Source organism: Scardinius erythrophthalmus (assembly GCF_964197995.2).
Source record: "Scardinius erythrophthalmus genome assembly, chromosome: 15".
NCBI lineage: Eukaryota > Metazoa > Chordata > Actinopteri > Cypriniformes > Leuciscidae > Scardinius > Scardinius erythrophthalmus.
Genome location: NC_138235.1, coordinates 14,247,556 through 14,261,442, shown reverse-complemented (window position 1 = coordinate 14,261,442; position 13,887 = coordinate 14,247,556). Strand labels below are relative to the sequence as shown.

At 36.9% G+C, this 13,887-nt stretch overlaps 1 protein-coding gene across 2 annotated transcripts in view; it reads left to right on the top strand.

Moving 5' to 3' along the window:
- ngfa (nerve growth factor a (beta polypeptide)) overlaps window positions 1-4,647 on the top strand; it is a 33,521-nt gene extending 28,874 nt beyond the window's left edge. The window contains exons 2-3 of one of the 2 annotated variants that reach the window (XM_081386317.1): window positions 536-650; window positions 3,014-4,647. In XM_081386317.1, coding sequence (XP_081242443.1) covers window positions 3,025-3,714 — 690 coding nt within the window. In that variant the 5' untranslated portion in view covers window positions 536-650; window positions 3,014-3,024 and the 3' untranslated portion in view covers window positions 3,715-4,647. Of the gene's footprint in view, window positions 1-535; window positions 651-3,010 lie in introns of both variants that reach the window. The other variant, XM_081386318.1, reaches the window with a different exon arrangement.
- Window positions 4,648-13,887: the final 9,240 nt, after the last annotated feature.

Below are 13,887 nucleotides of genomic sequence, written 5' to 3'. Positions count from 1 at the left end.
AAACCAATCAGCCCCAAGATGAATCACAATAAGTACAATATAGAAAAAAGTTAAAAGGTACAAGGCTTTGTTCACTTAGAATTATTGCATTGCAAATAAAAACAAATTATAAATTGATTATAAATATAAAAACAATATATTGTTAAGTTCATTGCGAAATCAATATATCAGTTTTTTAAGAGTATGGGGTATTTGTGGGGTATTGTAGTTCTTTATTAGGATTTTTTTTTTTTTACATTTATTTTAGATATATATATATCATCAGTTAACAACCTCACAGCTTTTATTGTTAAAGATCGATTTCTCTGCGAAGACCTTACTGTTGCACACTGAGTTCATGCAGCCACATCATTTCTGATGTGAATACTGAGAGAAAATTATGTTTGCAGGTTCAATCTAGACTGTAAACACTTCAGAATATGTATAACTCATTGACCTTATGCAGATTTGAAGACTATATCAGACCACTGAACGGATATACTTGCATGTTATTGTACCTAACAAGCCACGCTCTGTGTGTTTGTGTGTTTTACAGAATAAAAGCAGACACACAGGCCAGTCCTGATGGCAGGCGCTTGGGGGTCAGCCTGCACTGGACTCTGGCTCTAGCAGCCCATTGGGCCCTCACTTCAACTCTGAACATTTCACAGGTCAGTGAGCACACACACACACACACACAATATTGTTTCACAATATTACTGATGGCATTAGTAGACTTCATTGACTATATCAACATAATGATATTTTCTATTGCCTAACCGCACCCCTACCTAGCAATCACAGAAATATGCGCAAAAAAAAATATGATTCAAATATGATTTGTATGCTTTTTAAATAGCGGTGACCAGTAAAATGCCCTCACTAGTCGAGTCGGGTGTCATAATTGGGTGTCATATACATTTGGCCATCAAAAGTAGTTAAACAAGTACACACTCACACACACATACATACACAGAGAGAGAGAGAGAGAGAGAGAGAGAGAGAGAGAGAGAGAGAGAGAGAGAGAGAGAGAGAGAGAGAGAGAGAGAGAGAGAGAGAGAGAGAGAGAGAGAGAGAGAGAGAGAGAGAGAGAGAGAGAGAGAGAGAGAGAGAGAGAGAGAGAGAGAGAGAGAGAGAGAGAGAGAGAGAGAGAGAGAGAGAGAGAGAGAGAGAGAGAGAGAGAGAGAGAGAGAGAGTGTGTCTGGAATGCATAATGTTAAAAAATAATTATAATTTTATTAAAAGACATGGTAATACTTTATTTTAAGGTGACGTAGTTACACATTACTACAGTACATGTAGTTCCTACAGTAATAACAGTAAATTATGCATAATTATAAGTAACTAACCCCAAAACAAACCCTTACCATAACTCTTTAGCAAGTACATGTAGGTAATTATTATTACTCTGTACTTATTTGAGTAAGTACAATGCAACTACGTCACCTTAAAATAAAGTGCAACCAAAGACATTAATACTATTATCCAGCCACATTGACCAAAGTGAAAGTAAAGACATTTATATTGTTACAAAAAAAGTATTTTTTTAAACAATGCTATTCTTTAGAACAACAACATAATAAATGTTTCTAGATCATCAAATCATCATATCAGAGTGATTTCTGAAGGATCATGTGACACTGAAGACTGGAGTAATGATGCTGAAAATTCAGCTTTGATCACAGGAATAAATTACATTTTAACATACAGTATATTCACATAGAAAACAGCTATTTTAGATTGTAATTATTTTTCACAATATAATTTTTTTACTGTATTTTTGAGCGAATAATTGCAGCCTTGGTAAATCTTCTTTCAAAAACCCTACCAACCGCCAATATTGAATGGTAGTGTAATTAAGTAATTTAATTTATTTAATCAGATTTTCTTAATAAACATTAAAATTGCAAAAAAAAAAAAAAAAAAAATTATTGATGGCCTTAAAACATTTTTTCATTTCTCATTTTCTTTATTCAAAATTATTTCCTATTTTTTCCTTTCGATTTTAGGGTGAAATATGCCCTAGACACGTTCTTGACAGGTTTCGTGAAAATTACACCGATGCCAGATTCTTCCATGCATAGCTCAGTAATATCTTCAATATGAGCAGTTATTTTTTCCCGCTGCCCTTTTAAAGGGATAGTTCGGCCAAAAATGATATTTAGCCCATGATTTACTGACCCTCAAGCCGTTTGAGATTCATATGTCAATCTTTTTTCAGATGAACACATTTTCAGTTATTTTAGAAAATGTCTTAGATCTTTCAGTGGTTATAATGTGGAGCTATGGGGTCCACCTCATTCAAGTCCCAAAATGTGCATGCATCCTTCACAAAAGTAATCCATCCGGCTCCAGGGGGATAAACAAAGGCCTTCTGAGGGTAAAAAATATACATATTTAAAACTTTATAAACGAAAATAACTGGCTTCCGGTAGCGGTCGACGCGCGTTCACGGAGATGGATGCTGGCATATGACGTAGGACGTAGCGTAGGAAGCGTCGTGAGGTAGAACGAAGGCTGCGCTGTCAAGTTCGTTCTACGTCACGACGCTTCCTATGCTACGTCATACGCCAGCATCCATCTCCGTGAACACGCGTCGACCGCTACCGGAAGCCAGTTATTTTCGTTTATAAAGTTTTAAATATGTATATTTTTACGACAAAACCGCACGGATTACCCTCAGAAGGCCTTCGTTTATCCCCCTGGAGCCGGATGGATTACTTTTGTGAAGGATGCATGCACATTTTGGGACTTGAATGAGGTGGACCCCATAGCTCCACATTATAACCACTGAAAGATGTAAGACATTTTCTAAAATAACTGAAAATGTGTTCGTCTGAAAAAAGATTGACATACGGATCTCGAACGGCTTGAGGGTGAGTAAATCATGGGCTAAATATAATTTTTGGCCGAACTATCCCTTTAACCAGTCAGGAATCCAGGCCACCTAACAGACAGAAAGTGTTTCTAATAACTTGAGAAATGAATATGCACACTTCCATGACAATGATTGATTTTGTCTCTTTGCCAGCAGGACGAGTGCCCATGAGGTCGTTGACGCTGGTCCTGCTCGTCCTGATCAGCATCCAGGCTGCACTCATCATGGGAGGCCACACCCAGGCGCAGGGGCCAGCCAATCAGCACGCAGCAGCACGACACTCCCCCAGGCCTCACGGCCAATCCAAGCAGGACTCGCATTATGAAGACCAAATCCCCACCGTGGACCCCAAACTCTTCAACAAGCGCCGCTACCGCTCACCTCGCGTGCTGTTCAGCGACGTGGTCCCTACGGAAAATGAAACGGGAGGCCCCAAACGCCCACGTGTCCGGCGGAAGGCTAACGACTTCTTGCATCGCGGCGAGTACTCGGTGTGCGACAGCGAAGAGCACTGGGTTGGCAACCTGACCCGTGCCACAGACTTAGCGGGCAATGAAGTCACGGTGCTGCCACACGTTCGCATCAACAACGTCGTGAAGAAGCAACTCTTCTACGAGACCACATGCCGCGTGTCGAAACCCGTCGGGGCCCCCAAGTTAGGTCAAGGAGCCAGCGGGGTTAAAGCTGGAACCTCTAGCTGTCGTGGGATTGACAACCGGCACTGGAACTCGTATTGCACCAACACGCACACCTATGTGCGCGCGCTAACAACCTACAAAAACCAGATCGCCTGGAGGTTTATCCGAATCAACGCCGCTTGCGTGTGCGTGCTCAGCCGCAACTCATGGAGGCATTGAGTGATGTATTGACTGGTGTCTCAGCCAACCCACTGCAGCCTCCTGTCGCAAGCCCCTCCCACCCGTCACTGATAACATCGGTACTGGTGATCCGAGACTCCGCCCCTTTTCTGTTCTGCTCATGACATCACAACCCACTCCCCTCCTACCCTACCTCACTCTGTAAATTATTGGTTGTTTAAGTTATGAGGACTGCATGACATATTTATATAGTTTATACGGTCAGAATATAAATATAAATATATATATATATATATATATGTGTATATACAGTATACATAAAGCAAGCTTTTGTTGTGTTGTTGATGCTCTTATTTATTAAAACACCTCACTACAGTATGTCAATGCAAGACTGCTTCTGTCGTAATCTCATTCAATGATCATTCAAACTTATTTTTTGAACAAAAGCAGTTAATTAAGCCTAACTATTTTACGAGATGCAAATTTCTTATGAATTTGTATGAAAAAGCATGAAGGTCCATCCATAAACAACCGTCAGCAAAGGCATAAGCGGATTTTTGTGCAAATGTACAAATGAGATTATGAAAATTCATATGAATTAGCCACCAATTCACCAAAACGTAAAGATAGTTCAGAATTACTGAGATTGTGTTTGATATGGAAGCTTGTTTCCGCTACAGAATAAAACAGTTTAAAAGATAATTGTGACTTTTTTATCTCACAATTCAGACTTCTTTTCTCAGAATTGCAAATTTATATTTCGCAATGTTTGTATTTCTGACCGCAGTTGAGTTCTGACAAATATGACTTTTTTTCTCAGAATGAGAAGATATAAAGTCAGAATTGTGAGATGTAAACTTGCAATTGCAAGAAAAAAAGTCAGAATTGTGAGTTAAAAAGTCGCAATTACCTTTTTTAAATTCAGTGGCGGCAGAAAGCTTCCATAGTTTGAAGAGTTGCATACAGACTCAATTTAACCGTCATTTTGTGAATAACTTAAGTCTTGAGTGTGCTATTTATTATTTGTTTTTATAAATGTTATACTTTTTATTAAATCTATGATTAAAGATTAAAGTGTTGGAGTGTTTCACAAGTAGGATGCTTTATTATTAAGGTGTGGAAAGAGTCGATGTTTTTACTGAAGGCAAATTAGATTGCATCAAATGCTGGTTCTAGCAGAATTTGTCTCTGTTTAAAGAATACCATCATATATTGTTCTTCTTGAGCTCAAATCACGTAGATACTCTAATCCATAGAGTATCCTCTAATACTCTAATGCCTATAGTCTTCCATTCTGAGCGTGATTTCAAATATTCTCTGCATGCTACAGTATCCCTTTGTGAAAAAGAAATGCACATAATTCTAAACATTTGTGCATTTTAAACCTTAAAAGTATATTGGGGGTGGGGGGGGGTGTACTTAAGATAATATAATATTACTCAAATAAAAGCCCAAATAATGTTCATTTTGTTTTTCAACACACTTAAGTACACTTTTAAGTAAGTTCACTTTGAAATAATGTCAAAGTAATTAATGTTTTGTTTTAAAGCACATTTTAAATTATGTTTTAATAATATTTACTCCTGCTTTAAAGAAGTACACTTATTTTGATGTGTTGACTAACATACTAAAGCACGGGTAAAGCACTAGCATTTAACTGTGTTATTAAATATTACATTTAAAGTAAATATATTTTAAATGTACTAAATTGCACTTTCATCAAACTGTGCAATTACAAATATATTTAAACACATGACATAAAAGTTTCAATAGAAATTACATTAAAGTATATTTGTTTACCATGCATGCTTGTCAGTACATTCAGCAGTAACTTTAACCATATTTCAAAAATAAATAATTATGAAAATACATAAAGATGTCCTTATGTCCTTAAGTCCTTAAGTGGGACAAAAAGAACTCCAAAGTTCAACTAATTGTAGTCGATATAGATATAAATTTAAATTTAAATTAAATGCAATTAAGTGTCCGAAAACATTACATTCAGTTCCTCCTTTCAAAAAGAATGATAACTGGTACTTCTCTTTCACAAGGGTTTAGTTTAAAGCAGGAAAACAATTCCACAAATCCTTGTATTTTTTTCCCTCTACATCTTTGCACCGAACCATCCAACTGATCCAGGTTGTCTGGTTACTTTTAGCAGTTAGTCCCTATAAGCTAATCGGTTGCATCGTACGGATAGCAGAATTCAGGTCACATACTTCCAGAACTGTTGGTGTTTGCCAAGAAAAGCACAGATGAGATGAATGAGAATGGCAACAGGTAGCTCTTCAGTAACAAACTTTAGCTACCTTTAAACAGCTTAGCTTTAACACTATTCATTTGAGTATACTGCAAAAAAAATTTTGCTGCCTTAAATTAAGTACAATCAACTTGGATGCTTAAGTCATTTCAATTTAAATTGCATTAAACTGACCAAAAAAAAAAAAAAAAAAAAAAAAAGTTGCAAAAAAAGTTGAAAATTGCTCAACTTATTTTGATGAGTTAAAGCAATGTAAAAACATATGTTGTCATAACTTATTGATTATATAATGTTTTACATGCAAATCTAGTGTTGGAATATGAAGAATCTCATTTGGGACATTCAATGTCCCATTGAAGTGTAAAATTTAAGTGAGTAGCTGTTTAAAACCCATAGCAACAACTGTTTTTCTCATACAGTACTGACAGATGTGCAAGGGTGTATCATAAGTTCATCCACTGACGTAGAGTTGGCACTCAAAAAAAGCATCCCTGACCCTGTCTGTTTCCCGCTCAGAAATTAATATATTGCCTGGAATAGGCTACTAAGGGACTATCTGGGATCCCTCGTGTTCTTTCCTTTCCAATCCATGTTGGATCATAAAAATGAGCTCAAATAAATGAGACAAAACTTGCACTCATAGTGCAATCAGCCATGCAAGGTGACCTGGAACGTCTAGCTGACATTTCAGGCTAGAATCTCACTCTGGATCCTTGGGTCACGTCAAGAAGATATACAATGGGAAAAACAGATCGGCATTAATAGTGCATCTCCAGCTATAAAGGAGATCACATGTAAAGCAAAGCAGCGGTCTAGCCGTTGGTGAGGAGCACGCGCTGAACAGCATCTGGAATCGTGCATGGGCATCGTGAATTAATGAAGGTCCTGGCAGCAGTCTGTGAGAGACTGTCCCAACAAGAACATGTTTATGTTTTCTGATTACAGAGTTTAGACAGAGAGAGAAGAGCATGCGAGAGAATATGTATGTGGGTCAGGTGGAGACCAAATGTCACCTTAATGAGGATAGTAAAACCTGAACTCGCCTACATTGTGGAGACCATCCAAAGGTCATCTTGATAAAAAAAAAGATTAAAATGTCTCAATTAAAATCTAAAAATGGCAAACGGTTTATATGAGGCAGTCCTTTTTTTAGCAGGCAGAGCAAGAAAAATCAATCATTTTGCCAGACTGCTGTTGCATTCTTGCTTCATTGACGTGTCAAGTCAGTTATGTAAAGTGAAACAAAAGCAACACTTTACATTAGAGATATGTTAACACAATCAGCTGATTCATTGTCATTAGCAGCGTTGGGGGTAACGTATTTGTTATGATGGTGAGGAAGGAGAACCCAGGCACAGACAGAGTACACTAAACACATGATTTATTGAAGACAAAAAGGGGAAAATAAAGCCCACGATGGGGTAAAACAAGACAAGGCAGAGGATGACTAACTAGACTATGATCTTGACAGACGACTAGACGCTAACTAACAGCAAAAACACGAACAGGATCTTCACAGGACTCGTGACTAAGACAAGATACTCACAGGTAATAATTAGCAATGACTCACACGTAACTATAGCAAACACAGGCAGGATTCCCAGAGTGTAGCATCACAGCAGGTTTCACACAATGAATGACAGCATGTAGCATGTAAAGAGTAACAATGAACCGGCACAAGACAGCAAACACAAGGGGATTAAATAGGGAGACTAATGATAACAACAGGTGACACAGGTAAAGCAATAATGACAAAACGAGGATAACAAGGGGGCGGGGCAAGAGAACGAGACAACACAAGCACATGGCCCAAACAAATGGCCATGTGCTTGTACACAAAACATGGGTCTGTCATGATCCTGCCTCAAATTAAAGAATGACAAGGACTAGATGGCAGAATCATGACATTAGAAGTAACTCGACATACGTAATCAGATTGCTTTTTTCAAGTAACAAGTAATGCATTACTTAATTTACAATAAAATACGTTACTTTTTCAAATAAGTTTTCCCATTTATTGACCGACATTCTCCTGTCCCCATATTGAGAGAAATCGTGAGTAAGTGCAGATGTGCGCTGTGTGTAAACATGATGGTTACTGTAGATCTAATGTGAGCATTACCTCATCTCACTTGTACAAAAACACATTCTGTATTCCTCAAAATGAATAAAAACTGTGCAATGCAGAATATTATGCAAATCTGCAATAATTAAATATCTTAAAGCTACACTGTGTAGGATTTACTCCCATCTAGCGGTGAAATTGTATATGACTACCAACTGAATATTACTTTCTAGCTCTTCCCATTCCGAAGGCGTTGTAGCTCCTACGGTGGCCGACCGTATTATTTCAAATCTGCCGGCAAACGCGGGCAAATCTCCCTCTCGCGTTCGTCACGGTGCCACTGCGTGTAAAAACGCGAAAGGCGAAGCTTGTATGTCCCTCTGTCTAATGTATTTTCAAGATGGATGCGCAACATGGCTTCCGCCATTCGAGCGACTCACTCGTATGTAATCTAAATGGCAGATTAAACACTTACGAGAATACTTAATTAGTTGGTTGAAGTGATTACACATTAATGAGAACGTATAATTTTGAAATAACGTCAACTTCAACTTAAAATATTACACAATGTAGCTTTAAATAACACAAACATACTTTATGTATTTAATCCAGCCTGATCTTACGAAATACGTCTCTATAGCACGCATTGTATTTATCGTGCATATGATACGCACTTTATGGCGTGTAATACCCCTGTTACCCACACCACCAATCCTACCCAAGGGGTTTACAGTACATATCATATGGGTATCATATGAACGTAAAAACTCATTTTCGCATATAAATTTCACGATAAACACAAAGCGTGCTGTAGAGATGCATTTCATGAGATCGGGTTGATTTAATCTCACTTTATTAACCAATGTCTTTGCTTCTGACCTTTGATGATCCAATTCAACCAAACTAATGTTGAACTTTCTTCTCCTGCATCCTATTCTGCGATCCAGAACGGTAGCACAGCTGAAAGGTTTGTCTGAGCTGCGACCTCTACAGGCGTGAATTTATATTTCCTTTATCCTGAGGCTCATTCATTTCACATGTGGTTTGAAAGGGCCTTTACATTTGCCACAAATATAACTTTTGTGTTGTTAAAAACTAAAAAGCAAGCCCAGCTCATGTGAGAAAAAGTAATGCAAAAGTACTGTAACATTACGTTCCATAGAAAGTATTTACATAATGCAATATTACAACATTACTTTTGAAAGTAACTTTCCCTAACACTGGTTATTAGTTATTAATCAGCTGATGATGTTATTCAATGTCAGATACTTTTTACCAACAGTACCGTTCATAAGTTACTGGAGATGAATTTCTCCAATAGGAGACAATAAAGGCTTATCTTATCTTATCTTAAGTTTGGGGTTGGTATGATGTTTTTAATGTTTAAAGTCTCTTATGATCACCAAGGCTTTTAATCAAAAATACGGTAAAAACAGTAATATTGTGAAATATTATTACAATTTAAAATAACTTTTCTATCTGAATATATCATAAAATGTCATTTATTCCTGTGATCAAAGCATCATTTCTCCAGTCTTCAGTGTCACATGATCCTCCAGAAATCATTCTGATATGATGATTTGATGCTCAAGAAACATTTCTTATTATTATCGATGTTGAAAACAGTTGAGCTGAGCTTACTGCCCCAAACTTTTGAACAGTAGTGTGAACATAAAATGACCCTTAAAACGCATCTAACATTAATTAACTAAGGTGTTGTTATTGTTTCACTTAACTGACATTTACGTTAATTTGAAATTAATGTATAAGAGGGTATTATTTAATAAATGTGTGTATAAATGAAAGTGAACTGAACGAGGCCATGCTGTAAAGAATAGCTGAACTCGAGGGCACACAAGCACTAAACAGCTTCTACTAACAGTATCACTGTCATTATAACTGGATTAAAGCATTAAAAGCCCAAGTGCAGCTGAGATGTAACTGGTAACGTGTCGTGTGATGTTCAGAAACACACTGGGTGGTTGGACTGGAAAGACTGTTGCAGCTGCACAGGCTGATGAGAGAGACGCTGTCTAAGTCTCAGTGTCACGCTCAACAATAGCAGGTATTAGATAACATAAAGGCTGCCAAAAACACATGTGCCACTCTTACTTTCTTTTTCTGTGAATATTGTGAGAACAGAATTATGTCATGCCAAGACTTGTCTTTGAAACAAGAAAATTATCTGATCAAGCATGGATAACTAACAAGTTTGTTACACTCGTATACTAGTTTGGTTGCATATTAGTTACATAATAACATGATTATCCTATAGTTTTCCATCATCATCAGAGACTCTAAATGCTTCTGCACAACAGTTTGATTTCGATATTATTAGCTCTGGCTGACTTTTCAAATTTCATCTGCCAAAAGTGCCACTTCCTCGGATGTCAGCAGAAACAAGTGCTTTTAAAAGAACATCATAAGGGAAACTGTGTGTGTCCCTGCTCAGAGTTTGAAGTCTATGATTTCCATGTAAATAGTGTAAGTGTGCCATCTTGTGCTCAGAAGTATGTATGCAAGCTGTAAATGTTGGATGACAGGTGAATCTCACAACAGCATGTCTTGGCTTTATTACTCCCAACAATTAAAAATAAAAATATTACATTTTTGCAAAAATAAAAATGTAGCATTTTTCAGGACCTAATTTTTTTTATGCACTATAAACCCAAATAAGTTGTTAAAACTCAAAAAATGTAAGGCAATCAGTTGCCTACTTGTTCTTAACTTGAAATGTTTGTGTAAACTAATCCATACATTTAATTTTCATGTAACCTGAATGTGAATATTTTAATTCATATATACTTACCTAGCTATAACAAGCTAGTTCAACTTGCTAATTTGTTAATAATAACATGGTATAGCACTTGCTGTATAAGTGCAGCATAAAAAGCTACTAACATACTTGCTCTCAGACCAATTCGCCCGCATGCACCAGTTGTCACCATGACGGTAACTCTCCTAAAATCAACATTAACAGAAATTCTTCTAAATTAGCATAAAACATCAATCACTACTAAATCTGCCACTTAACATTAATCTTGCACACACACACAAAAAAAAACATTAAACATTAAAACATGCTTAATTTTAGCATTTACTCTCCATTTCGAGTGCCATGGGCAAAGCATGCTGGGAAATGGAAATCCCAGCCCAGTTTCAGTTAAACTTAAGATCTTCTAAATTAAAAGTAATATTTTCTTAAAACTCAAAACCAAACAGTTCAGTTTACTTAAAATATATCAGTTCTGTGAACTTGAAAGAAAAAGAAAGTGCTGAATACTATTAAAAGTTAATTTAAAAGTTAATTACTAATTAGTATAATTTAAGTTTGTTCTACTCAAACCAATTGATTATTTTGAGCGTTAGGGTTTATTGTGTGCTGAAAACAATTAAACACATTTTTCCCAATTTCCATTACAATAAACTAATTTTTTTTTCTAAATTTTTTTTTTTTATAATCAGGCGGCAAACCACTTATAAATAGACTAATAAGACTATAAAATGACATATTAGAAACCATATGGGCTGTATGAACAAAGCAACCTATTTATGACACAACAAATTCAGACAGAACACGATCCACAAAATGATGTTGTAAATTTAAATCAAACGTCTTTCGCTTGTATTGTGTGCATATCTATTGTCAATATAATTTGCAATACTTAAAGGACAAGTTCGGTATTTTACACTTAAAGCCCTGTTTACAGATCGTATCTGATGAAATAGAACGGTTAAGATTAAAATTTGGACACATGCTGCTGTTCCGAGAATTTTAGGTTTATTTCGCTTTCCCCCCCCCCCCCCACAATGGATGTCTATGTGCACTCGAACATTCATTCCTAAAACACATTAAACTTTCGTTTACAAAGACGTGAAACTCACCGAGTGGTCAGGGGTGTTCACTGGTATGTTCACTCAAAAATCGCTGAAAATGATGCATTCCAACAGGTTTTATCGTAGTTTTTGTCCAACTCCATTGACTTGTATTGAATGTGCTGTGTGAGGTACGGTATTACTCCGCCGCTTCTTCGTCTGCTTCTACTGTGTATTCAATGAAATGCCAGTGGTTTGCTTGCAATTGGCAAAGGTGCATTATCGCCACCAACTGGGCTGGAGTGTCTATTATTCAAGCTCTCAACGGAAGAATCTACGGGTGTGAGACGTTTGGAAAAATAGATCCACAGTTTTACAACGAATGGTAAAACACCTGTTTGAATGCATCATTTTCAGCGATTTTTGAGTGAACATACCAGTGAACACCCCTGACCACTCGGTGAGTTTCACGTCTTTGTAAACGAAAGTTTAATGTGTTTTAGGAATGAATGTTCGAGTGCACATAGACATCCATTGTGGGGGTGGGGGGGAAAGCGAAATAAACCTAAAATTCTCGGAACAGCAGCATGTGTCCAAATTTTAATCTTACCCGTTCTATTTCATCAGATACGATCTGTAAACAGGGCTTTAAGTGTAAAATACCGAACTTACCCTTTAACTATAACTATAACACATCTCAACGGTCATTGAGGAGTTTTTTGCTAACCTTCTTGAATATAATGAAACCATATATTTAGTTAATAAATTAATATGAGAAACTATTTTCAAATGCTTCATGCACTTTCATCCACAGAATATTAATATTAATAAGGTATTTATGTATTAATATATATAATATATATATATATATATAAAAAAATATATATAGTGTTTTTAGGCGAACCTCCAAATAAGCCTATTATTGTTTAATCTCACAGGGATGATAATAACAATGCAGGAAAGACAATATTTTGTTGCTGAAAATGTTTTATGTTTAATCAAAAATTCCATAATTTTAGGAATTAGGATCTGCTGCTGTGATAAATTTAGTTTGAAGCAAATTCTGAAGGGAGCAGTACAGCAGACAGTCACTGAGCCCCTGAGAAATCTCCTCTACAAGAAGGCTGGTACAAAATAACACACCCACACAATGTGTATTTATGGGGACTTTCCATAGACATTTTTTTTTTAACACTGTACAAACTGTATATTATATCGCCTTACACTAAACCAACCCATCACAGAAAACTTTTCTGGGTACTATACGGTTATCCGGACCACACCTGACCACACGTGACCACAACCGCTCTTGGTTGGTCGTAACCCCAGTGACGGGTAGGTTTAGAGGCGGGGTTGGGGTAGGTCATCACATGTGGTCCGGATAACCGTATAGTACCCTTTTCTGCATTTTTATGTTTTCAAAAAAGATAATTCTATATGATTTATAAACTGTTTTCATCAGGGGAACCAAAAAATGTCCCCACAAGCACAAGGATTTCGGATATTGCCACCTTTGTGGGGACATTTTGTCCCCATAATGTAGGGTTTAACAGGCCACACACACTCACAGACACACTCACAGACACACACAGCGCCACATCATTATGTGATTATCTTATTTCCAGTCTCTAAGGGTTAACAGCACATCTGCTCATATCATTCTGTTAAGTGCCTCTTTATAGAAACATGCAAACCTTATATTTGTCTCAGGACTTAAAGGGTTAGTTCACCCAAAAAGGAAAATTCTGTCAGTAATTACTCACCCTCATGTTGTTCCAACCCCGTAAGACTTTCGTTAATCTTCAGAACACAATATTGTTGATTAAATCTGAGAGCTGGCTCACTCCTCCATAGGCTTCTCTGTAATTGAAACTTGCCGGCCCAGAAAGTTAGTAAAGACCATGTTTAAAATAGTCCAAGTGACTACAGTGGCTCAACCATAAGTTTATCAAGCGACCAGAATACTCTTTGTGTGCAAAAAAAAAAAAAAATAAATAACGACTTTATTCAACTATTAATTTCCTTCTGTGTGGGCCTCTGAGTGAGTTCACGTAGTGTAACAGCGCAGCGC